Source organism: Dasypus novemcinctus, chromosome 18 (genome assembly GCF_030445035.2).
Source record: "Dasypus novemcinctus isolate mDasNov1 chromosome 18, mDasNov1.1.hap2, whole genome shotgun sequence".
Lineage (NCBI taxonomy): Eukaryota > Metazoa > Chordata > Mammalia > Cingulata > Dasypodidae > Dasypus > Dasypus novemcinctus.
The window spans coordinates 33,862,377-33,889,366 of NC_080690.1; the positions used below are offsets into that span (position 1 = coordinate 33,862,377).

Here is a 26,990-nt window from a genome sequence, read left to right on the forward strand (position 1 = left end):
TGTGTGTGTGTGTGTGTGTGTGTGACTCAGGTGGGAGGTGGGACTGGGCTGGGTGGGTGGAGAGGCCACTTACTTGAGCTTCCGGAGCCGTGACAGGCAAGGGAGTATCTCCACGATGTTCAGCACCTCCTGGTCCTTGAGCTGGTTGTTCTGCAAACTGCAAGGAGACCAAGACCCAGTCCCTCAGCCCTGGCTGGGGTATCTAGAAGCCCCAGTCGGCAGGTGACAGGCATGGCCACCCTCAGGCAGCAGACACAAGACAGGGGCCCAGAAAGGGTTGGTGACCTACCTCTGGCATCTGGCAGGCACGGCAGCTAGGAGGAGAGGCCCTCTGCTGCCCTCCTTCTATTCCCATGCAGTCCCTATGGGGGAGTTTCTGCCTGGTTGGCCCTTGGGACCCAGATGACTGAGTGTGAAGGCCTGGGGGTGGCTTCCAGGGCTTATGCCTGGGATGCGCCTGGGGCCTGAATGCATCAGGGCCTCTAGACCCCCAGGTGGTGAGCAGAGTCTAGACTGGGATGCTGGAGACCTGACTCACCCAGAGCCTTAGGCCAAGCACCTCCCCTGCCAAAGGGAAAACATAGCCCAGCTCCTGCCTGGGTCCCTGGCCGGAGGGACAGATGAGCTGAAGGGTGTATAGGTGTTGAGAGCAACAGCTGGGTGATGGGAGAAAAGTGGAGGGTCACTCAAAAACCAGGAAAGAAAAATAATTGTCAACATGCTCAGGATTTCCAACCCTTTGTCCTGACCCAAGTGGTCACTGCACAACAGCGCCTAGCCAAGGGGCTTGTGGGGGCTTGGCCCAGCTCATGCTCCCCTCAACAAGGAGCGCTCCTCAGTGCCAGGCTGCATCTGCCCCATAAAGCCTCCTCTTTGAACTCTCAGGTGGGCCCCAATCCCCCAGCTGCACAGTCCCAGACACAGGGCAGGGGTAGTTTGTGCACGTTATGCCTGTGGTAGGTGTGTCTTGATCTAAATGTGCCTGTGGAGCTGTGTGTACCTGCCTATGGGCACTGCACATGTGCACAACTTCTAAGAGGTGAGTGTGTGCTTCTGTACAAGTGTGTACACGTGTGCATAGATGTGAAGATATGTGAGTTTCATTCATTAATGTGTACCCACAGCACAGACACCCCCCTACATCCTGCTGTGATCCTGCTTCTCCCAGGGTCACAGAAAGAGGGAAGGGAGCCTCAGGTGCCCCAAAACAGTTGATGAGAGAAACATTTCTCTGCAGTTTTTGGGAGGCTTGTGTTTGGATTTAGCCCCACTCAGTGTTTGGACAGATTCCACCCCTTCTGGGTCCCACTGAAAAACTACTGTCCAGATGCTGATGGAATATGCAGTGCCCAGTTGAGGCCCAAAGCGAGCCCTGGGGTCTGGGGAGGGACCCCTCTCCGCAGTCAGTGAGCCCCCCCAGCAGTCGCTCACCTGATCTCTTCCAGCTGTGGGCAGAGGGGCAAGGCCTGCACCAAGTGGCTGATGCCTTGACTGGTGATCCTACTTCCTGCTAACCTAGGGTGAGAAAAGATGAAGGGGGGAAAATGGCAGGGGGAAGCAGCGAGGCCAGGAAACTGCCCTGTGTAGGGCTGGGGAAAGGGAGAACGCCAGGCACCCTCTGCTGAAGGCCCCCCTCAGTTCCAAGTCCAGGCTCACCCCAGCATCTGCAGGCTCCCCATGGTCGGCAAGCTCCTGGAGAGGGCTTCTGCGAAGGCATCCCCGCACTTCCTGCTCTTAAAGCTGCCACGGAAAGAGGCCAGGTGGCAGAGGATCAGCCCCGGGCAGGGCTCACAGGCCGCCACCCACCCCTTCCTCCAGCAATGGGGCTTAACGCAGTATTATTAGCTGTCGTTGTTGTCAGGGTCACAGTAATAGGTAATGTTATGACAGAAGCTGCTAACTATCCATCAAAATACCTTTTCCACTTCATCCAGAGAAATAGAGCTATTGCTGAGAACATGGTTTTTCAGCCAGAGATAATGTTCCCCACCTCCCTTGTGGCTCAGTGTGGCAGTTTGAGATTATTTTATGCATCCCCAAAAGAGAAAGCTTATGTTTGTAAATTAATCTATTCCTCTGGTTGTGATACCCTTTGATTGTATTAAATTCAGTCGAGGGTCCTTTGATTAAGATTACTTGATAAGTTACAGCTCTTTTAGAATTTGTCTAGTAGGTCTTCTGGCTTTAGCTGGGAAACACATTTTTTAAAAAAGACTACTTGATAAAATCAATTTAGTGCTAAAATCAATCTGAGTCTCCAGACCCCCTTGGTGGGTCTCATGCAAGCAGAGAAGGACTGACCGAGACAGACACATGGGCAGAGAGGGAGCTCTGCCATTTGTGATCCTGGGGCTCCGGGGAGAGATGAGACCCCAGTGCTCAAGCAGTGCTCCCCAAAGCCAGGCTGCATCCTCCCGCCACTGACCTTGGGAAGAGACCAGAACAGCGGAGACTGATACAGAAGGCCCAGAAAGAAACGAGCCCTACGCCAGGAGAGAGGGGACTGGGAGCCCCGCGGGGAGCGAGACCAGGTGGAGATCAGCGACCATCTTGCCTCAACACATGGCAGCTGGCTTTGGTCATAAATCCACCTTGAGTTGGACTCTGTATGGCCTCGCCACTGTAAGCCTTTTATCCCAAATAAATACCCTTCATGAAAGCCAGCAGGTTTCTGGTAGTGTGCGTGGGCAGCCCTTTGGTGGACCAATCCACTCAGTGTGCCACATTCTCACCCGTGGAGTGTGAGTGGAAGCCGAGGGTCCTATCTCCGGGCCTGAGCCCTGACACACCGGATGGACCTCCCCATGTGGCTCTCTTTCCCTCCCCCCCAGCCAGAGCATGGCCATGCCGGTGACCCAGCTGGGGCTGTGCAGATCAGGACACCCATGGGGATGAAGGAACAGCGGTGGAAGGGACCTGGGTCCCTGCATGACCACGTGGAGCAGAGCCTCCCACCGCCCTGGACCATGCACCTCTGGGCTCTTCCATGGGTCCTTTAAGAGACTGTCTCTTGGGGGCCTCTTGCTCCTGCAGCCTGGCCCTCACCCTGCACCGAGTGAGCCGATGCTGGGTGCAGGCCCTGTGCTCACAAGTTTTCCATGCCTTGTTTCATCTCATTCTCACCACAACCCTATGCAGTAGGAAAGTTTACTGACTCATTTTAGAGACAGAAAAGTTCAATAAGCTGTGCAAAGTCAGATGGCTCCAGCCCATAACCAACTGAGAGGCTGAGAGTCCAGAAAGCGGGGAGAGGACCCGACTGGGCCCCGGAGGTCCTGGCGCAGGTGGGGCGTCTCCCTCTCCCTCACAAGGCTAAGGGGTGGCGAGAGCCTTTTCTGTTCTGATACTGAAGGGCCCTGCCCACCCTTGCCCTCCTTGACTCTCACCTGAGTTTCTCTACCTGCCCACAGCCCACCAGGGCCTCAGGGCAGTGGGGCTCCAGGGGGCAGCCCTCAAAATTTAGGTGGATGGTGGTGTCCCTGTGCCCGAGGATGTTGGCCAGGGCGGCCAGGTTGGCGTAGGTCAGTGGGAAATTGTGGAACGAGAGTTGACAGGGGAGGTTTTGGGCGGTGAAGCGGGCCAGCCCAAGCTCCTGGGTCTCCCCCACGCAGTGACACAGCTCCACCAGCTTTGGCCCTGTAAGCCTGGGGGTGGCCAGCTTCCTCAGGGCCTGTGTGATGGCAGCCTGCCTGTCACCCACCCACGCCTCGTCCCGCTGGGCCAGGCGGCTGAGGAAGGGGCGGCAGGCGCAGGAGGCCAGGCCTGCCAGGAAGGTGGACTGGTGGCCTAGGAAGTCCGGCTTAGCTTTGGTCCGCCGCACCCAGGGGGAGGGGAGGGTGACCCAGTGGACGAGCTCGCCTCTGTCCACCTCAGGGCTGGCCACCAACATCAGGGCGGCGAAGAACTCCTGCAGGCTGAGGTGGGCGAAGGCGAAGCCTGTGCCCTGGTGCTCGGGGCCCCTGCGGACACAGAAGGAGGTCAGCAAGCCGTGGGCAGTCCCGAAGGCCAGCACGGGTGGGGAGATGTCTTCTGCAGAGAAGATGACCTTCCCGGTATCCAGGCCGCGCAGGGCCACCTTGCTGAGACGCAGCAGGGACCTGGCGGGCAGGCACCCGTGGGAGCTGAGGGCGAGGAGGACCATCTGCATGTACAGCTGCGTGACGGTGGGCAGGAGGGCTGCCGACTGGCCCGGGGAATGGACAGGGAGCAGATGGCGGAGGCAGAGGCAGGCAACTTGGCACAGGGCAGGCACCGCACACAGGATCTGGAGATGCCTGTCCGCCCGCAACTCGGCCAGGGCCGCCTCCCGCCACGGCTGGTCCCCGAAGAAGCGGCCCACGTACTCCTGCACCCGCAGTGTGTCGAAGCCCCACATGTGAAACGTGGCTGCCTCTGTGGGCAGGCAGGCGGGCAGCTTCCCTGGGCGGGAGGTGACCAACACCCAGCAGCCGGGCAGGAGGGTCCCACGGCAGAGGTCAGAGAAGAGGGCGAAGGCTGAGCCTGGGGTGTCCCCGCCGGAACAGGGGTGGAGGGCCTCTTCCAGCCCATCAAAGATGAGCAGGACACGGCCTGCGTTCTCCTTCAGGTACTGGAAGACGACGTCAGCTCCTGCCTCGGGGTTCAGGGACAGGTCGAAAAGGAGCTGGGGCAGCGTCAGGGCCCCTTCCACCAGGTTGAGCTGGCGGAACTCAAAGAGGAAGAGGGCCTGGAAGTGGTCCAGCTGGCCGTCAGCCCACTTCCGGCAGAGCCGCTGGGCCAGCGTGCTCTTGCCCATGCCTGCCTTCCCCAGGAGCACCGTCACCCTCGGGCCCTTCTTGGCCCTCGTGTTGAAGAGGTCCCGGATGCTCACGTCAGTGTCATCTTCTGCCCTGGGGTCCCCCGTCAGGATTTCCTCCTGAGTATCTAAGGGCGCTGTGGCTCGGCTCCTCTGCAGGATTGGGGGGACGTAGGCCTGGTGGAAGGAGAGAGGCCGCCCCGGCTCGGGAAGCCCGCCACCATAGCGCCGCTGGGCAGATGTCCTCAGCTGCTGCAGGTACGTCTGGACCAACTCTGCAGGGAACAGGGGGGGTGGCGTGAGGGCGGGAGGCCCCCTTCACACCCCTTCACCCCAGGACTGGGCTGCTGGGAGCCTCCAGGCCTGGGGACGTATGTGTGGGGGTGGGGAGGGGGCAAGAGCACAGCAGAGGGCTCTTGTGCCACCCAAATGCTCAGGAGGAGTGTCCTGCAGAAGCCCAGCTGCCATCACAAGCACGGGCTCCGCCAGCCTCCCCAGCGGGGCAGCTGCAGGGACCAGTGCGAATCGTGGCTCTCTCTGTTTTGGAACCACGTAAGCGCTGTAAAGCTTCCGGGGGGCGGCGGGTGAGGTAGGGGCATTTCCTTTGCAACATCTTAATGGAACGATCTCTTATTGGGATAGCTGAGCGGCCCATGGCTCCTCCCCAAATTTCCAAATGCACAAAGGGAGGACTGGAGCCGCTGTTGGGGGACACTCTGGGGACAAGGGACCGTGGCCTGTTTCATACAGAAGGGAATGACCTGACCACCTGTGGGTCCTCTGGCTCTGCCCATGACGAGGGTGGGGATGGGGTGGGGGTGGGAAGAGGGTGTTTCACAGCCGGTGGAGCAACTGGTGGAGAAAGAGAGAATTTCCTCTTCCTCTACTTCCCCTGGACTGGCTGGCCCTCAGCGTCACCCCGAAGTCTCTGGCCCGGGGAATTCTCCCAGGCGTCCTCACCACTCCCCACCCCCCACAGCCTGGCCAATGAGGGCCAGGCCCGAGTCCATGCTGGCCCCTCCCTGGGGCACCCTCAACCCAGAAGCCTTGGGGGTACCCCTGGAAGGGTCTCGACGACGAGGCGGTGACCTGCTGGGTCCTCCAGCTGAGTGATCTTGGGAGAAGTCCCCTCACGGCCTGATGCTGGGGGAGGGGGCTTCCTAGCCAGAACCAGCCCGCCCCTCTGCCCACCAGGACCTCCACTCCTTCCTTTCTAGAAACTCAGAAGACAAGAGTCGCTGGTTTCCCAGAGGCTTGCCAGCAGGCGACGGGGCCCAGGATCGAACCCCCATGGTCCGGCCCCCGCCCCACCTTGGGACCCACCTCGATGCTGCTTCTTGAGCTGCTTCCTGGGGGGTGAGGACTCACAGCTCTGATGAGGGTGCTTGAGGCCTGGAAAGAGAGAAGGAAGGGGCAGAGCGGTGAGGGCGGGAGCCTGGGGGCCCTGAGGGGTACCCGGCACCAACAGACGCCAGCAGGCAAGGGCACCCCCACTCAGGGGCGGGGGAGGCAGGCGGCAGGCGAAGGCTGCAGCAACACCAGCCTGTTTGCAGAAGAGGGTCCCAGCCCGCCCAGTCCCACATGCAAGAAGCGGGGCCCAGAGCCAGCACCAAATGGCAGTCTCCACCTGGGAAGGACCGAGCTCTGCAGGGGCCCCCGCCGACTGCGAAGGTGAAGCTTCCAGAGGGCTTGGCCAGGCCTGCCCCCTGCCCCCTGGGCCAGCGTGTTTCCCCAGCCTCATGTCTCACTGCCTGGTTTCCTCACTTCCCTTAGTGCTTCCATGAGTTTTTGTCTTTTTGCATGGATTTTCAAGTCACTTGATTACCTTTCTGGACAAAGCCAGGAAGAAGCAAGGGGAAAGTGAAAGGAGGGGAGGAAGGAAGGAAAGAGGATTTATGGCAGACATTCAAGAAGTCAGCAGGAGAGGCTTAGCAGGTACGAGCGACCCATCAGAACAGAATCTGGAGCAGGGGCCGAGGCTCCTGGCCTGGCAGGTGTGAGCTTCTTAGATGCTGGATGGTAGGGAGGCCCCAGGGTCCCTGGGAGGGGATGGGACAAGTGTGAGAGTATTTCGGTATTTTAACTATTTCTGTCTTCTAGGATTCACTGGACATATACCTGCCATGCCTGGTTGTAGCAGCCATGCAAGAGTTATGGGGGTTCACTGCTAAGGGCCAGAAGGGCCAGGACAAACAGTTTTGATTTGTTAGGGAGCTAGGATTATGGGACAGACATTTTCTGTTAAAGGCTGTTGACGTTACTCTCCTGTACAGCTAAAATTAAAAGGCCAACACTTCCAGTCCATCATCAGATGAATGGATAAACAAAATGAGAAGTAGGCGTACTAGGGAATACTATTTAGCCATAAAGAGGAACGAAGTTCTGAGAATGTGACAAAATGGATGAACCTTGAGGGCATCACGTGAAGTAAAAAAACCAGGCACAAAAGGATAAATAAATAACTCCATTTAAATGAAAGGTCCAGAAGAGGCAAATTTATAGACAGAAGCTAGATTAGAGGGCACCAGGGACCGGGGGGAGGGTCCCTTAATGCGTAGAGTTTCTGTTTGCAATGATGGAAAAGTTTTGGAACCAAAGAGCAGTGATGGGAGCACAACATTGTGAATGGAATCAGTTCCACTGAATTGTACACTTAAAATGGTTATAATGGAAAATTTTGTGTTATCCATGTTTTGCCACAATAAAAATAGGAGTCAATAATTCTAAAGAAACCAAGTCCTGAGAAATAAAGAGAGTAGCGTGTGCCTCGGCGAGGAGGTCACCAATCGCTCCCTGGCCCCTCCACACTGTCAGGAGAGCAGTCAGAAGCTCCCAAGGGTGGACAGGGATAGGTGGGTTGGCATCAGGTCCGAGAGGTCCAGGTGGGGAGAGAGTGGCTAGAAGCTTCCTCAGGAGAAGCCTGCCTCAGGGGGGCTGGGCGCATGAGGCCTGAGCTTAGGGACAGGGGAGGGGGAACAGCTATCCCAAGGGAAGCCAGACAGGGGATTCTGGCAGGGGCTGAGGCTCCATGGTTGACCTCTGGGAATGGACAGCAGGACAGGCCGAAGCCTTGAAAGACACGAAGGTGGGGTGGGCCAGGAGCCAGGGCGAGGGGAGTGGGGCAGGTGCAAATGGACCGGGGCCCCAGGAGCGGGGCCAGGTGCAAGGAGAGAGCTCTGTGTCCCCTGCTGATTTCATGGCATTAGGGGATTTGTTCGGGGGAGTGCTAAGAAGCATAGAATTTTGTTCCTGGCTCTGCCAGGTCCTCTCCGTGTGACTCCTGCCCCTCCTCAGGCCCTTCCTGCCTCCCTTACCGTCTCCGTCGCCCCAGATGCTCAGCAGCCGCACCTCCAGGTCCAGAGGCACATTTTGCTCCATGCACACGCAGTGGATGAATTCCTTCCAGGTGTCCAGACCTTGGGCATGGAGTTTTTTGAGTTGGAGGATGACCCTCTGTGCAGGATCCAGGGCCTCGGTACCGGAGCTTGGGTCCTCGTTGGGGAGGAAGAACTTCACCTTGTCACTCAGCCATTCTGGGTCTTCACTGAGCAGCCTCACGAGCCAGCCCCACAGGTTCGTGGTGCCCAGCTGGAGACTAACGGGATCCATGAGGAGCTGGTCCTGTGCAGACAGGGTGGACAGGAGAGCTGGATTCAGGCGAGTTAGGGGAGGAGTGGGCAGGCAGGTGAGCTGGGAAGCAGGTGAATTGGGGGACAGGTAAGCTGGGAGGCAGACAAGGGGAACAGTCAAGAACCAACTCCCACGTGAGAGGGGCAGCAAATAGGCAGAGAAGTAAGCTCTTCACGGAATTTCAACACCTCCACCTAGGGATGGGTCTCTGAGATTAGTCTACTTATTCTGCATCCTCCCCTTATCAGTGCCTGGCCCTCTGGAATGATCTAGTGCAGCTCCTATGGTCCCGAGTGTGATTTATTCATTCTTGTTTCCGAGCACCCATTTGCACTGCTCTTAGCCTGAGTTAACCTCATGGCAGAGACAACTAGCTGCCCCCTATATCTGTTCTCCCCTCCTTCCTTAGTCCTACAATCCCTGAACATTCCCTGGTCATCTGGAATAAAGACTAATTCCCAGCCTCCCTTGCGGTTAGATGTAGCCATATACTTAAGTTTTGGCCAATGGCACGTAAGTGGAAGAGCTGCATACCCTTCTTCGCTTCTTCCTGTTGGCTGGAATGTTGGTGTGATGCCAGCCTCATTGGGCCGTGGAGTTAGAAGCTGATGCTGAAGAAGGTGGAGAACAAAGCTGTCCACTGCTCTGGATTCTTTGCGTTTGAACTTCTATTACATAGAGGGAAACACTTCTACATTGTTGAAACCCCTGTTTAGGGTTTTCTGTTACAGTGAAATCTAATCCTAGCTACTACAAACCATCTTCTTTCTCTCTAAGCAATTCCTTCCCCATCTAAAATGGAACTCTTAAACAGCCAGCTGGTGGGACTAGAAGTAGAGAGCAAGAGGCACTTGTATAGAACAAGCCTAAAAAATGGGCAAGCACTTTGATTCAGCAATTCTATCTCTAGGACTCTAACCTTAGGAAATACAAAAGTGTTTTAATTACAAAGATGTTTACTGCAACATTATTTACAATAGTTAAGAAATGGAAGCAAATTAGATGTCCAACATTTAGGGACTGGTTAGCTAAAAGGTATTCCATGCAATGGAATATGCTGGAATATTTCCAAATATACTTTCTGGTACTATTTCTCCAATAATAGCAAAGACTCAGGAAGCACTTACTAGGTGTTGGGCATTGTTCTAACTGCTATAAATATCTCATTTAATTCTCTATTTGTCTGAGCCCAGAGACTCCATTTTCAATCCTGAAAATGGTGGGAGGCCCACCTAGGAACAACCAGCCTGGCCACTACCTAGAGGCTGGTGCAGAGGACAATGTGTCCTGGGGTTCAGAGCACAGCCTTTCCCTTGGCCTTTGGCAGAGGCTTCCTGGGCCTGTGTCCCCAGCCTCTGTGGACCTCCCTCCCCTGCTGGACTAATAGCCATCGCTCCAGGCTCAGGCACAGAGCTTTCACATCCTTGATCTTCTGGGTTTCACGGAGGCCTACATCCTTGATCTTCTGGGGTTCATGGAGGCCAACATCCCCAGTGAACAGATGGAAAGACTGAGGCCCGGGGAAGGTAAAGTTGGTGCCTCATAGAGCCAGTCCACGGCAGAGCCAGGATCAGAACTGAGATTTTTTTTGTCTCCCAGGCTGGTAAATTTCCAAGATGGCACCAAACAAGGGCTAAGCAATCTTGGCAAGAGAGAGTGACCATGGCCTAGACATAGCTTCTTTTCCAGAGTCTCTATCCAAAATCTGGTATCCATCATCCAATGCAGCACGGTGCCAGTGAAGTATCGATGCCTGGTGTGATCTCCACCTCCAGTTTCTCCTCCAGCCAGTCTAACCTATGAATCTGTGCTTCTACCAGTTGTGTTCTATCCCCTTGAGGCATGACATTCAGCTCTTTAAGGATAACCATCCTTGAGAGAAAAACCACATTCTGCCCTAATAAGTCATTAACATTTTTACGGGGAATAGCTTTGGAGATGGAGAATCACAGCAAAAAGATCCTTGACCCCAGAGTCAGGAGACCAGGGTTTCGGTCCCGGATCTGCTACTAATTCTCTGCAGTAGGCATTAGGCTGTTCACAGGTAATCTGTTTCTTCTCTTTCTAGGCCCCTGGTAGTTTTTCACAGGGTCACGTAACTTGCTTTGGTCAAGGAAATATGCTCAAAAATAGCACACGTCATATATGTGCAGAAGTTTTAAGAGCCAATGGGTTATTCATCATGTTCTCTTTTCCTCTGCCACAGTGAGCAGCAGTATTCCAGATCGTGGCTGCTCCTTCATCCTGGGTATAGAAGGCAGGATAAGGGGAACAGAGTCCCCAGTAGACTCACAGTAGATAAGAAGTGAGTGCAGGAAATAAACTTTGTTGTTGTAAGCCATGAGACTTTAGAGGTTGGTTGTTACTGCAGCATTTACCCAGCCTATTCTAGCTAATACACCCATGGTATGACCTAGAAAAAATCTCTTCCCTATTTGGGCCTCAGTCACACCACCCATAAAACAGAGGGGTTCAACGATGCCTCAAGGCTCTTCCTGATTTTCTGTGTGCCATGATTTCCCTTCCCATGTTAAATGGCGGCAGAAAGCAGGTTTATTGTTGTGTGAAGTGGATCAGGGTAGGGGCAGTTTGGGCAGCAGAGGGTAGGGGGGTCAGGGGGTGAAGGCGTAGATGGAGGGTGAAGAGGTGAGAATATCACCTACTTGGTTTCCTGGTTCATGATAGATGTTCTAGGGTCCCCACTGAGAGGATCTCATTGGTCCCTGGGGTGAGTCTTGGGTCCCGAGCTGGATTTGCAGGTTGTTTCCTAAGGAGAGAGGAGACAGGGAGCTCTCTCCACTATTCCAGACTCTAAAGGGATGTCACTAAGAAGGCTCCAGCCCTTGCCTCTGCCTTCCAGGCACCTGTGAGGATATGAGCCTTAGAAACAGTCCCCTCTCCCTCATCCAAAGATGTTGCTTCCCCTCAACATCTTGTTCTTGGACTTTGCACAGTCCAACCTTCCCTGGTGAGCCCTCCTCCCACACCTAACCAGAGGATGCCCCCCTTTCTCCTCCAACTTGGATATTCACCTTAAAGTAGCCTGGGGAACCGGATTTGGCTCAACTGATAGAGCATCCGCCTACCACATGGGAGGCCCAGGGTTCAAACCCAGGGCTTCCTGACCCATGTGGTGAGCTGGCCCACATGCAGTGCCGATGTGTGCAAGGAGTGCCATGCCATGCGGTGGCATCCCCTATGCAGGGGAGCCCCATGTGTAAGGAATGTGCCCCGTAAGGAGAGCCACCCTGCATGAAAAAAGCTCAGCCTGCTCAGGTGTGGCGCTGCATACATGGAGAGCTGATGCAGCAAGATGATGCAACAAAAGGAGACATAGATTCCCAGTGTCGCTGACAAGAATGAAAGCGGACACAGAATAACACATACAGGAAATGGACACAGAGAGCGGACAAGGAGGGGGGGAGGGGAGGGAAATAAATGAAAAATAAATCTTAAAAAAAAAAAAAAAGTAGCCTGAATGTGTCTTTTACATCTAGTAGATTTATTATAGCATTTCTGATCAAAATACAATAATCCTCACAACAGGTGCCAACTTCCTTTCCCAACAAAGCTCCACAAAGTTTAGGATTTGAAATCTTCTTTTTGAATACATTATAAAGCATACTTTAAACAATCAAGACATTATCTTAATGAAGAAACCCAGAGATATTGATTACTACTTTACCAGTAGCACAATAAAAAAATGCCCTGGCACAATTCCCATGTAACACAATTTGAGACATGCTTACCTTATTGATATGAGATGGAAGATGACTAAAAAGTCTATGGAAGAAAATAAAAGAGGGAAAAAGATCAGTGTGTCCTGACTGTGTATCTATGAAGTTTGAGGAATGTAACTATAGAGCCCTGGGATTTTAGAAAAATCCACATAAACAGAGCACACCCTAATATGACAGAAACAAGTACCATGGTTAGAACATACAAAAAGAGAGGGGGGAGAAAAGACTTCTTGTTGAAGAGGTACTGGAGTCCTAATAATATTTGTTTTAAACAAAATTGTCAAATTCTAACAGAAGAAATGAAGAAAGTCATGAACAAACTGTCTGCAGACAATCTACTTGTGACTATGTAAAAGAAGCCTCTAAGTTAAATATGTAGATTTAAGGTAATAATACCACTTAAATTGCAATAGGATACTTTAAGGAATGTGATAAAATTTAAGAGTCATAAAGAAAAAAAAAAGGACAATTACTGCACGTGTTTATATGCTCTAAATATTTTGTAGTAAAACATTTTATATTAAATTTAGATTAAAAGAAAAAAATGGAGGTGATTATATAAAAAACTACTTGTTGGGAAGGGCCTGCAATAATAGGCAGGCTCCCAAATATCCTAATGTATATTACAAAGAGGCCACCATTAAAATTATATGGGGCGGCGGACTTGGCCCAGTGGTTAGGGCGTCCGTCTACCACATGGGAGGTCCGCGGTTCAAACCCCGGGCCTCCTCGACCCGTGTGCAGCTAGCCCAGGCGCAGTGCTGATGCGCGCAAGGAGTGCTCTGCCACGCAGGGGTGTCCCCCGTGTAGGGGAGCCCCACGCACAAGGAGTGCACCCCATAAGGAGAGCCGCCCAGCGCGAAAGAAAGTGCAGCCTGCCCAGGAATGGCGCCGCACACATGGAGAGCTGACACAACAAGATGACACAACCAAAAGAAACACAGATTCACATGCCGCTGACAACAGAAGCGGACAAAGAAGATGCAGCAAATAGACATAGAGAACAGACAACGGGGGTGGGGAGGGGGAAGGGGAGAGAAATTAAAAAAAAAAAATTATATGGTACTAGATTAAAATATTTTAAATTTATCACAGCAATGAACAGAGTCCAAATTAGCTTCAAACTCAATTAAAACTCATTATTTAAACAATAGTATTGAATGATAAGACAGAGACAAGACAGAGAAAAAGACCTGGTATTAAAATACATGGTGAATTGCAGGAAGCTGGTGGAGTAGGAAGCTCCAGCAGTTAGTTCCTTTGCCAGAACAATTACTAAACAGACAGGAACTGTCTGAATCTACTATTTTGAACCTCTGGAGTCCAGTGGAACATCACACAGCTTCCAGGGGAGAACAGGAGGAAGAAGCTGGTAAATAAGGGTAAATAGCAAACTGCTCTCCGCGTCGTGGCTGCCAGTGCCCATGCCCCGCTCCTGCAGCAGACAGCAGCAGGGCCTGGCCCCTGGTGTAGCTTGCTGGTGCCAGAGAAGGACATAAAATTCCAGTTCCCCAAGATCTGGTGGGGGGCAGGGGGCACCTGGTCCCATAGCTGACCACTGCTTTTGATGAGCTGTTTTGGATCGGTGGGGTGCAGTGTTGAGAGTGGCTATTGTTCTAACCCTCCCTGGACAAAGGCAGTGGAGGCGACTTAAAGCAGGTGTGCTTCCTCGGAGCTAAGAGGACAGCTGAAGGGCTGCTTTGGGTGGCAGCTTTGGGGAGCCTTGAAAGAAGCTCCTGGGCCCTTCCCGGCCCCACCCCCACTCCTTTCCCAGGGCGGTTTGAAGATGGCTCGTGTCCTCTTTTGGGTCCCTGGCTTTGTTCCATCTGGGAAGGACTGACCTGGGAAACTCTTCTCTGGCTTGCTCCCCTCCCCACCCCCAACGAATTTGCACTCAAGGCAAAAGCAGCCTGAGATAAGGAAAGCAGTAGTAAACAACTGAGGCAGAGGGCCTGGGGCAAAGGCTTTCCTGCCTTAAGATCCCCAGGGGATCACCTGGAGGAGGGAGAAGGTCATTCAAACTCCTGTAAAGAGAGGAACTCCTCAGGCCACTAGCAAGCACAAGTCCAGGACAAGACACAGGCCCAGAAAAGACATGGAGGGCTCTGCACTTGGCATTCACGTTGGGCAGGCCTTCCTGATAGAGGGTCTGGACTCTGACGGAAAGCAGCAGCCAACACAAAGCCTGTTTGCAAAGGAAGTGAACGGTGGTTTTTTTTTGTTTTGTTTTTGCTGAGTTTGTTTGAATTTCATAGCTCCTGATACTCAAGAAAATCTCTCATATCACCGGCTGCTTACAAAGTCAAGAAATAGACATCTCAGGGAATAAATCCCAGAGTAAACATGTTAAAATATTAAAAAGTACAGTTGCAACAAAGGATTACAAGACAAAGAAACAGGAAATGATAGCACATCCAAAGGAATAGGATAGAAATCCAGAAGACATCAGTGAAAAAGACGAGAGAATGACAAAGACTTTTTAAAAAAATGATCCTCAATTGCTTAAGGAGATGAAGGAAAATACAGAAAAAGAACTAAAGGATACCAGGAAAACAACGAACGAACAATACAAGAATGTCAATCAAGAGAAATTTTTAAAAGGAACCAAACTGAACTGCAGTTGAGGACCACAATAATCGAAATGAAGAATTCCCGGGAGGGTTTCAGCAGTAGACTGAAGCTGGCAAAAGAAAGAACGGCAAACTCAAAGACAAGACACTTGAAATGAGTCAGGCTGAGGAGAGAAAGAAGAAAGAACTGAGGCAGGTTAGTATAGGAAACACGGGAAGGCTGCTCGTTGGACCCGGCCACGAGACCCTGCCCAGAAACCCCCAAGGGAAGGCAGCTGTTTAAACACAAAGCTGTAACCTTTACTGCTGAAAAGCCCCCCAAGACCCTGATCAGGAGGTTCCATTTGATACTCCTGGGCTCAAAAACACAAAGATAACTCCAAACAGAGAGACCTCCCCATTGGTTCCCTGAAAGCTGACAGTTGCAGATAGAAAGGCAACTAATCAGGACAGCACATAGCTGACATCCCGCCTTAATACAGGGAGGAGGGAGGAGGAGAGGCCTTAAAAAGACCTACTTTGGGGTCCCATGTTGCAAGTCTCACCCTGTAGCCCATACCCATGTCTCGGGTGTGTACTTTCACTTTTTCTTGTTTCTCAATAAACTCTTTACTGGCTTGCCTACCCTATGGTATGCCCTTAAATTCCTTTATGCGACGTAGCCAAGAACCTAGACACCCACAGTGTTCTGATAGCTGAACGAGAAAAAAACAAAATAGACTAAGAAACCTCTGGGACACCATGAAGCTTACCAAAGTACGCATTTTGGGAGTCTCAGAAGAAAGAAAGAAAGAAAGAAAGGGGCAGAAGGAATATTCAGAGAAATAACAGAAAACTTCCCAAACTTAGCAAAAGACATGAAATGCACATCCAAAAGCTCAGAGACTACCAAACAGTAAAAACTGGAAGAATTCACCTTATCACATACTCATCAAACTGTTAAGTGCGAAGGACAAGGAGTTCTGAAGCTCTGCACATCAATGTTCATAGAGGCATTATTCACAATTGCCAAAAGTTGGAAGCAACCCATGTGCCCATCAACAGATGAATGGATAAACAAAATGTGGTTTATATACACAATGAGATATTATTCAGCTGTAAAAAGAAATGAAGATCTGAAACATGCTACAACTTGGATGAGCTTAGAAGACATTGTATTTGGTGAAATAAACCAGATGGACACACAAAAATATTGTGTGATCTTATAAGAAGCACATAGAAGAAGCAAACTTCATACAGACAAGTATTAGTTTACAGGTTACCATAGGCTAGAGGTGAGTGGGGCAGGAAGAGAGAGTATTGCTTAATGGATGCAGAGTTTCTGTTTGAGGTGATGAAAAAGTCAGGGTACTGAAGTAGGCTAGTAAGATAGGGAACCAATAGACGGATCCGGAACCTGGTGGAGAGTCCATGTGGACATCAATAACTCCAAGATGGCTCCTAGAAGTCCCTCCCCCAAGATCCTGCCACTCAGAAGAAGACTTCCTCTGGAAGCCAGAAGCCCCAGATATTCCCCAAGGACTTTATCCTTGGGCCCTCCTGGGAGATTGAGGGGGGAAATAAGCAATCAAAACAGTAAACAGCTGGAACTTCTCCCCTGCCTATAGCAAAGGGTGGGATAATTAACAGTTCAAAAGGCCGGCTGGAGCTCGCTCTCCGGAACTCTCTTGCCTCTGGACCTGAGCTCCAGCTGCCTCTCCCCAGCTTGGATCACCAGGCAAGTGAAACCTGGGCTTTCATAACCTGTAATGGAAAACTGGAGCCTGTAAATCTGCCCCCTTTATCACTTTTCAGCTCCTTCCTCTCTACCTGGGACCCCTGCTCTGTTATTTTCTCCCATTTCTCGTCCCTCCTTACTTGAATAAATTACTGGCCTAACTCACCCAGCATGCCCTTGAAATTCATATCTGCAACATAGCCAAGAACCTAAATAAAATCTGGTAACAGTACTAGCTATTGATCACGGTAGCATAAAAATGTGAGTGTAATCAGTACTACTGAATTGTATACTTGAAGGTGGTTAAAAATGAAAAATTTCAAGTTGTATATTTGTCACAATAAAAAGTTTAAAAAGGAATGCAGTATAAACTAATGTATTAAAATGTTTATCATCATTTCATCATTTCTTTCTGCATGGAAAAAATGACAGTGAACAAAATGAAAGCAGTAGACTGGGAAATGTGTTTGCCTGACATATGATGAAGTGCTGCATTTTAAAAATATATCAATAACTTTAACAAATCAATAAGGAAAAGACCAACAACCAAGCAGAAAATATGGCAAAAGACATGAACTGACAACATTTAAACAAAAAATGTAAAAATGTGTTTTAAATTTAAGAATACATGCTTCAAGGCACTCCAAATAAAAGACCTATAAATTACACCAGCAGATATTATGGTTCTTCCCATCATGTGGATAAAGATCCAAAGGGTCAACATACTCAGCGATGGCAAGGTGGTAGGGAAATGGGCTGTCCTGCCCACTACTGGGGGGGAGAATACCAGCTACAATTCCTTTGGAGGGTGTAACAGACAGCTCTGGTCCACCCAGATCCCCCGGGCCTCTCCTGAGTGCACCTGGCCCAAGTCCAAGGGCCAGGACCATGTCCTTCTCCCTGGGTGCTCTCTGTCCTCCTGCTACTACTTCTAGGGCAGAGAGCCAGGGAAATCATACCCTCTTTAGCAAGGGCTGCTGCTACCCCAGCTCTCTTGCCCCTCTCCAGATGTATTTCATATTCTGCTCTGGCTCCCAGAGTTCCTCAGCAGGATTAAGCTCCAGTTGCCCACACTGTTAACTAGCTTGATAGCGGGCTCTTTCTGATGCCTTGCCTTGCCTATCTCAATTCAGTCCCTCTCCACCAGGGTTTCCTTGGATGGCCTCTCAAATAAATGGCTTGAGGTTGTCTCAGGGTTTGCTTCTGGGGGAACCCAAACTAAGACAGAGGGAAACCTGGCAACATCTATCAAAAGAAAAATTCACATATCCTTTGACCCAGCATTTGTGCTTCTAGAACTGTAACTGTGGGATATCCTTTTCTAAGTGGCAAAGAAATAAAACGATATTAGTAGCTTACATTAATGGAGCAGCAGTACAGCATGCAAGTGTACCTGTAAAATGGTAGCTCATCTCAACATACATAACTACAAACATACCTAGCACATCTCAAGAGGTCTCAGATGTCAAGCAAGAGGTGTCAGAGATCAGTGAGCTTCTACTAGGGATATAGGGTGTGGGAGGGCATTCTGCTAAATGCTTTCACATGCCAGCCCATTTATTCGTTGCAACAGACCTTCCAGGCCAATACTAAACAATAGTTCCATTTAGCAGGGGGGAAAAACCAGGACCCAGGGAAGTTAAGTAACTTGCCTGAGGCACTAGGATTCAAACCCAGGTGATCAGAATTCCCAGACACACATACAAGGATATTTATTGTACTACTATGGCGCAGAAGACTGGAAACCAGGCAAAAAACATTCAACAGGAAGTAAATAATGATTTGCCCATACAAAGCAGCCACTTAAAAAAAGAGTTCCGAAGTATACTATTAAATAAAATAAAACGACAAACGGACTTGGCCCCAGTGGATAGGGCGTCCGTCTACCACATGGGAGGTCCACAGTTCAAACCCTGGGCCTCCTTGACCCGTGTGGAGCTGGCCCATGCGCAGTGCTGATGCGCGCAAGGAGTGCCCTGCCACGCAGGGGTGTCCCCCGCGTAGGGGAGCCCCACGGGCAAGGAGTGCGCCCTGTAAGAAGAGCCGCCCAGCGCGAAAGAAAGTGCAGCCTGCCCAGGAATGGCGCTGCCCACACTTCCCGTGCTGCTGACGACAACAGAAGCGGACAAAGAAACAAGACGCAGCAAATAGACACAGAGAACAGACAACCGGGGGAGGGGGGGGGAATTAAATAAATAAATAAATCTTTAAAAAAATAAAATAAAATAAAAGAAGCTGTGGTTCATGTATGTTTTAAATGTGTGAGTCTGCAAACAGAGTGACCAACTCTGGAAAGCTACAAAAGTAATAGGACTGTGTCTGGGGAGGGACCTAAGGGACAAGGGGGAGGGGCAATCCCTTTATGCTGTACCCATTAGGACCCTCCTAACCATTTGAAATCTTTAGTATGCACACGGTAATTTCCTAACAAAATAAAACGAAACTACCATAAAACATTTAAATTTAAAAAACCGGAATGTGTAAGGAAAAACCCCAATGTGTAAGGAAGAGAAACTCACGAGGACGAGTAAACATAAGAAATTATCAGTGACGGTGCATAAAAGTGAAAGTCTCCTAAACAACGTGAAATAATAAAATGGAAACAAATAGGAAGGCAGTAGATGAGAATAAATTAGGTATGAGAGAGAGAGGATGATTACCCAAATTACAGAAGTAATTCAAACATATTGAGGAAATGTTTTATTCTAGTTTTTTTTTTTTTTTTTTTTTTAAAGATTTATTTATTTATTTAATCCCCCCCCCCCTCCCCTGGTTGTCTGTTCTTGGTGTCTATTTGCTGCGTCTTGTTTCTTTGTCCGCTTCTGTTGTCGTCAGCGACACGGGAAGTGTGGGCGGCGCCATTCCTGGGCAGGCTGCTCTTTCTTTTTCACGCTGGGCGGCTCTCCTCACGGGCGCACTCCTTGCGCGTGGGACTCCCCCACGCGGGGACACCCTTGCGTGGCACGGCCCCCCTTGCGCGCATCAGCGCTGCGCGTGGGCCAGCTCCACACGGGTCAAGGAGGCCCGGGGTTTGAACCACGGACCTCCCATATGGTAGACGGACGCCCTAACCACTGGGCCAAAGTCCGTTTCCCTCTAGTTTTTAATTTAACATTTCTGTGCGTGTGTGTTATAAGGATGAAACTACATTGCTGCTAGAAAAGTGGTTGAAAAGTGGAACAATGTAATAAATATTTGCCAAAGGCCAGGTAAGTGCCTTTCCACATTACCTATTTTAATTCTCCCAGCAACTCCACTTGGATGCTTCATATATGCCCTTTCAAAATTTCCTAAACTTTATATGGGAATCCTTTCTATATTTTTTTAATGTAACATATTATGTAATCTAAGTATCTTTTAAAAATAAATTTTAAAAGTTAAAAAAAAAAAGGTTGAAAATGAAAAAAATTTTTTTCCCTAAACTTGGCTGCTGATCTCACCTCCTAATTTGCTTCGGCTCCGGCCACCACCTTCCTAATATCAGTTAATGGCAGTTCCGTGCTTTCCTGAGCTTAGGATTCCAAGTGTATTCCAGTGAATGCCCACTTCCCACCTCCTCCCCTGGTACGGCCTGGACCTGGCTCCTCTCCCCTGGACTCCCGTCTCCCCTCTGCCCCCAGCACAGCGGCCATTTAAAAAACTTGAGTCCCCTCAAGTCCCTCAGCTCGGACCCTTCCCATCTCACCCCGAGTGGAAGCCAAAGTCCTCCCCAGCGCTATCAAGGTCTTTCAACGATTAAAAAAGAAATCAAGCTTGATAGCTTTTAAAATGTCCTCATTATTGGTTGTTTTGCACTTAGCTTTAATTGATTTTTGGCAATTTAAATTTCTGAGAAAATTGCTCAATTTGTCAAGATGTTCAAAGGAAGTAGCAGGCAGTTGTATACAATATTTTCTGGTAATTTTACATCTCCTTGTGTCTTTGGATTTAATTTCATTTATTTTACTTTGTCTTTTTATTCTCAGTAGATTTGCAGTCTGTATCTCTTTCTTTGAAAAACTAAAGTTTGTTTTCTTTCATTTTTGCTAGTTTTGTAATGTTCCCTTGATTTACTGAGGATTTTTGTTATTCTTTAAATTTCTGAATTTCATTGCTAAGGTCATTATTACACTTTTCCTTTTAAAAACAATAAAATAAAAAATAATTTTGGCTATATTCTATAAATTTTCATAAGATGCTTATGTTAAGTGGACTATAATTTTGAGCTGAGTCATTTAATCGAGTGTTAACTTAAAAAAAACTTTGTCATTAATTACTTGTTTTTACCATATTTTGGACAAATAATAAGGCCTATACAATTTTTGCCTTGGGAAATACATTGAGATTTTTCCTTTTTTAGTTAGTATATGATCAGTTTAAAAATATTCAAATGTTATTTTAATAAAGTTTGATTTCTGTCTCACATATTATACCAAAATAAAGTCTAGATGGGACCAAAATTTAGCTGTAAAAAGTTAAGCCATGATAGTATTATAAGACCACAGATGTTTAAATTATAACAATTCAAGAAGCTGTACATTTATGTTTTTTGCTTTTTTTCTATCTGTTATATTTCACAATAAAAAAAGTTTTAAAAATTTAAGTGCTGGAAAAAACATAAGAAAAAAGTTTAAAAATAATTTTTTTGTGGTGATGAATTCACAACACTGATTATACTAGAAGCTGTTGATTATAAACTTTGGATAGATTGTATGATATATGAATATGCTTTTAAAAGTTTTGTTGTGGTAACAAATATATAAAAAATGAGTTTGCCATTAAAAATAATAATTTTGGAATAGAGAGGGGCTTGCTAAGGATGGTGCAAAACTCAGAAGTCATCAAAGGGAAAATGGATAAAACTGACCAGATATACATTTAAATTTTCTGTATTTTCAAAGAACACTATAAATAAAGTCAAAATATAAGTGGCAAAGTATAAGATTATATGCTAATTATATCATAGGCAGAGCAAAAATATTTTTAAGATGTTAGGAGTTACTGGGAATGCAGATGCAAAATGGCGGCATAAGAAGTTTAACAAATCACTCCCTCCAGTAGAAAAATGAAGGAATTGGGAAAAGAGGCTGGAATGAACTCAGTGGTAACCCTGGAACCAGGATGCACATTTAGAACTGCAACAGGAGGGTCAAAGGAAGTGGGAGGCTGAAGAGAGAGCAGCTTTTTAAGTGAAAGCTCGAACCAGAGACTGTTCCCATTCCAAAGCCCCAAAGCAGCAGCTGTGGAAACAGCGGCAGCTGCCACAAGCCACAGGGGATCCCAGGAGTGGCCAGCTCAGGCCAGAGCTGGCAGAGGAAACCTCCTCCAAATGTTGGGGGTGAGGGTCAAGGTCGGTCTGGGGGATCCGTGGGGGACCAGCGCAGAAACTGGCCTCAGCTTTGGCCCTCTGGGAAACAGTACTGCTTGCCTCCCACCAGCACCCACCAGGACCAAGAGCAGGTGTACCTTCTTGGGCAGTAATTTTTTCTTTCTCTGTGTGGACATTTCCTGGTCTGGCAGATCCCGGAGTTTGCTGCTGTGGCTTCAGCCCTCTGGGAGTGGCTTCAGCCCTCTGGCAGCAGCAGCTTCTGGGTTCACACCCAAATATACCCTTCCTTAAAGAATTTTATTGCTGTTTGTTGGCTAGCTTTCTTCTTTCTCTTTGTTGTGTTGCTTAGTTTGGTGGTTCCCTGAGACCCCAGCGCAGAATCTAGCCTCAGTTTCAGAGTTCTCGGTAGCAGTGGCTTCTGGCCTTCCACCAGCATCGACCCGGACGTAAAGAGTGGGTGCACCTCTCTCTCTACTTTGGTTGTTGTTGTTGGGGGAGGGTATTCTCTGTTTTGTATTTTTTGCATCTGACAGATCCCTGAGGGACAAACAAGGATGCTGGGCTAGATTTCAATGTCAATAGCAGCTTCCCACTGGTACATATAACAAGAACCGTGCAGAGGCAGTGCACTTTCTACTTTTTTTTTCCTCTTGTTTTTTTGTTTGTTTGTTTATTTTTTTCCTCCTTGTTTATTTTTTTGGTGCATATTTTTTCTGTTTGTTAGTATTCCCCCCCCTTTCTTTTTTCCCTCTCCCCCCCCCCCCCCCCATTTCTGTCTTTTAATATTCTTCTAGTTCTTGGTCTGGTAGACTAGAATTTGAGAACTAGATTTCCAGAGTGACCACAACATAATTCTCAAAATGACCAGTTCGCAACAAAAAATTACAAACATATAAGACATGAAAGTACGGTCCAGTCACAGAAAACAAATTTTTGATGAAAAATATTCTAGAAAAAGGTTCTGGAATTACTAATTAAAGATCTTAGAATAACTATTAGGAAAATAAATTAAAGGAAAACATGGAAAAGAACTAAGGAAAATCAGGAAAATAATATATGAACAAAATAAGAAAGAAATGACAAAGAAGAACCAAATGAAAATTCTGGAACTCAAAAGTACAATCAGTGAAATGAAACTTTCAATAGAAGGGTGCAACAGAAGATTGGAGGAGGTAGAAGAAAGGATCATCAAACTAAAGACAAAACAAATGAAATTGTCCAGGCTGAGGAACAGAAAGAAAAAGAGTAAAAACAAACAAACAAACAAAAACCCCAAAACAGAGCCTGAGGAACCAGTGGGACACAAGCATACCAATATACAAGAAGTGATAAAGGGCCAGAAAAAATATTTGAAGAAATAGTTAGTGTAAAATTTCCCAAATCTTATGAAAGATACAATTATACAAATTCAAGATGCTAAATGAATGCCAAACAGGATGACTCCAAACAGATCCACACTAAAACACATTATAATCAAACTCTAGAAAGCCAAGGATAAAGACAAAACCTTAAAAACAGAAAGAGAGGAGCAATTGTGTCATGTATAAGTGATCCTTGATAAAATTAACACCTGATTTTTCAATAGAAACCATGCAGGTTAGAAGGCAGTCAGAGGACATATTTAAAATGGAGAAAGAAAAAAAACTGCTGCCCAAGAATAATATCCTTGGAAAAGCTGTCCTTCAAAAATGAGGGGAAATTTAACACATTTTTCAGACAAAATAAACAAGGGAGTCCATTACCATTAGACCTGCCTTCCAAGATATGCAAAGGATATTCTTCACATTGACTGGAAAAGACACTAGACAGTAACTGGAAGCTATATGAAGAAATAACAGCCTCCATTGTAAGTAATAATATGGGTAAATATAAATGTCAGTATTATTGCATTTTTCATTTGTAATGCTATCTCTTATAAGGCTTAAACAATGCATAAAGATGTAATTTATGATGCATAAAAGGGAGGAATAGAGAGATATAGGTATAGCAAATATAGGCTATTGAAGTTAAGTTGGAATCAACACAAACTGTAATAGACTTAGAAGGCTAAATATCTTAAAAATCTAACAAAAAGAAAGGATAAGTTATTCATAATGCCTCATTATAAGAGATAATTTAAGCAAAAAATCAGGCTGTAACAGAGGAAAGGAGGGGCAAAAAGAAGGTACAAGACTGCAAAAAACAATTAGCAAAAAGTGGCAGAAGGAAATCTTGCCTTCTCAGTAATTACCTTAAATATAGATTGATTAAACTCTTCAACTAAAAGGCAGTTTGGGAAAATGGATATAGGCACATGACCCAACTAGATGCTGTTTACAAGAGACACCTCTTAGATCCATAGATACGAACAGGTTGAAACTGAAAGTATGGAAAAAATATTAATGCAAATAACCAAAAGAGAGCTAGGGTGGTTATGTTCATATCAGACAAAATAGAATTTAAGTGAAAAACTGTTATGAGGGACAAAGAAGAATGTTACATATCAATGAAAGAGTCAATTCAATAAGAAGAATTAACAATTACAAACATTTATGCACCTAACAATAGAGTGTTAAAATATGTGAAGCAAACACTGACAGAACAGAGGGGAGAAATAGACAGTTCTACAATAATAACTGGAGATTTCAATACACCACATTCAGTACTGGCTAGAACATCTAAACAGGGGCTCAGTAAGGAAATGGAAGACTTGAAATGAACTAACAGACATAGGTAGAACACCTAACCACTAAACAGTATGACACACATGCTTCCCAAGTGCACATGGATCATTCTTTATGATAGACCATATGTTAAGGGACAAGAGAAGTCTTAATAAATTAAAAAATATTGAAATCATACAAAGTAATTTCTCTGACCACAACGAATTTAAGCTAGTAATCAAACACAGAGAAAAAAAACAAAAACAAAAACTGGAAAATGTACAAATATGTGGAAATTTAACAGCACACTCTTAATAACAGCCAATGGACTATAGAAGAAATTACAAAGGAAATTATAAAATACTTAGAGATGCATGAAAACAAAAACATAACATGCCAAAATTTATGGGATGCAGTGAAGGTAGTGTTCGGAGGGGAATTTATAGCTATGAATGTCTATATATTTTTTTTAAATCTCAAATTAATAACCTAACTTTCATCTTGAACTAGAAAAGGAAGAGTAAAGTAAACCCAAGTTTAGCAGAAGAAAGGAAATAAGATTAAAGAGGAGATAAATGAAATAGAAAATAGAAAAACAATTGACAGGATTAAAATGAAAAAATTGGTTCTTTAAAAAAAATCGATAAATTGACAAAGCTTTAGCTAATCAGACAAAAGAAAAAAGAGAAAAGGTTAAAAGAAAATCAGAAAGGAAAATGGTGATATTACTGCTAACTGTATAGAAATAAAAAGGATTAAAAGAAAATATTATGAAAATTGTATGCCTAAAAACTAGATAATCTAGAAGAAATGAAAAACTCCTAGAAATACACCAGTTACTCAAATCGACTCAAAAGGAAATAGAAAACCTCAACAAACCTATAACAAGAACAGAGACTGAGTCAATAATCAAAACTTCCACGAAGGAAACATTCAGTCTTCACTGGTAAATTCCACCAAGCATTTAAAGAAGTATTAATACCAATTCTTCTCAAATTCTTCCAAAGAATTCAAGAGAAGAAAACACTTCCTAATTCATTCTATGAGACCAGCATTACCCTGGTACCAAAGTCTAGTAAAGACATCAGAAGAAAAAAAATACAGACCAATCTCCCTTATGAATATAGATTTTAAAAATCCTTAACAAAATACTAGTAAACTGGATCCAACAGCATATTAAAAGATTATACACCATGAGCAAGTGGGATTCATCCCAGGTATGTAAAGGTGGTTCAACATATGAAAATCAATCAATGTACAGAGGTGAAGTAGACATAACCATCCCAGGGTCCACAGAATGGAGGAATAGAGTATGGATTAGAGTGGACTTACTGATATTCTATTCTGGAACTATTGTGATTAGTAATGGAAGTAAATGCAGCATTGAGATAGAGAAAGTAGCCATGGTAGCTGCTGAGGGTAGGGAGTGGGAAGAAGAAATGTGATGTGGGGGCATTTTCAGGACTTGGAGTTGTCCTGGGTGGTACTGCAGGGACAGTTACTGGACATTGTGTGTCCTTCCATGGCCCACTGGGTAGACTGAGGAGAGTGTAAATTATAATGTGGACCATTGACCATGTGGTGCAGCAGTGCTCAGAGATGTATTCACCAAGTGCCATGAATGTCCCATGATGATGGAGGAGGTTGTTGATATGGGAAGAGTGAGTGAGGGGGGTGGGGGGATATAGGGGGACCTTTATATTTTTTTAATGTAACATTAAAAAATAAATAAAGACAAAGAAATTTTTTAAAAATCCATCAATGTAATACACTACATACACAGACTGAAGGAGGAGAAAAAAACATACTTGATTATCTCAATAGATGCAGAAAAGACATTTGACAAAGTCCAGTTCCCTATCTTGACAGAATAGTGGATGTAGCTCAAGTGGTTGAGCACCTGCTTCTCATATACATGGTCCGGGTTCAATTCCCCAGGACCTCCTAAAACAAACAAACAAGCAAACAAATGAAAAAACCAACTCAGGGGAGCTGGTATAGCTCAGTGGTTGAGTGCTAGGTTCCCACGTACAAGGTTCTGGGTTTAATTCCTGACCCCAGTACCTCAAAAAAAAAAAAAAAATCAGAAAAGTAGGAACAGAAGAGAACATTCTCAATATGATAAAGTCCATTTGTAAAAAACCCACAGCTAACATCATACTCAGTGATAAAAGACTTAAAGCTTTTTTTTTTTTTTAAAGATTTATTTTTATTTATTTAATTCCCCTCCCCTCCCCCAGTTGTCTGTTTTCTGTGTCTTTTTGCTGCGTCTTGTTTCTTTGTCCGCTTCTGTTGTCGTCAGCGGCACGGGAAGTGTGGGCGGCGCCATTCCTGGGCAGGCTGCTCCCTCCTTCATGCTGGGCGGCTCTCCTTACAGGTGCACTCCTTGCGAGTGGGGCTCCCCTATGCGGGGGACACCTCTGTGTGGCACGGCACTCCTTGCGCGCATCAGCACTGCTCATGGGCCAGCTCCACACGGGTCAAGGAGGCCCGGGGCTTGAACCGCGGACCTCCCATGTGGTAGACAGACGCCCTAACCACTGGGCCAAAGTCCGTTTCCCTAAAAGACTTAAAGCTTTCCCCTAAGATCAGGAATGAGACAAGGATGC

At 47.0% G+C, this 26,990-nt stretch overlaps 1 protein-coding gene and 1 non-coding gene across 12 annotated transcripts in view; one reads left to right on the top strand and one right to left on the bottom strand.

The window, feature by feature from the left end:
• The window catches only part of NLRC5 (NLR family CARD domain containing 5), a 104,815-nt gene that overhangs the window by 50,794 nt on the left and 27,031 nt on the right, over nt 1-26,990 (bottom strand). For 8 of the 11 annotated variants that reach the window (XR_011646290.1, XM_058279979.2, XM_058279986.2 and 5 more), the window contains 7 exons: nt 11,068-11,171; nt 8,089-8,395; nt 6,098-6,166; nt 3,387-5,049; nt 1,657-1,740; nt 1,432-1,515; nt 74-157 (listed from right to left, as the gene is read on the bottom strand). Coding sequence is in view for 10 of the 11 variants with exons in the window: in XM_058279979.2 (XP_058135962.1) it covers nt 74-157; nt 1,432-1,515; nt 1,657-1,740; nt 3,387-5,049; nt 6,098-6,166; nt 8,089-8,383 (2,279 nt within the window). In the remaining variant the exon portion in view is untranslated. Of the gene's footprint in view, nt 1-73; nt 158-1,431; nt 1,516-1,656; nt 1,741-3,386; nt 5,050-6,097; nt 6,167-8,088; nt 8,396-11,067; nt 11,172-12,153; nt 12,188-26,990 lie in introns of all 11 variants that reach the window. The other 3 variants (XM_058279978.2, XM_058279977.2, XM_058279985.2) reach the window with 1 other exon arrangement.
• LOC111761043 (U7 small nuclear RNA) lies at nt 2,140-2,201 on the top strand. The gene has a single exon (XR_002794523.1). It is a non-coding gene; the product is annotated as a U7 small nuclear RNA (small nuclear RNA).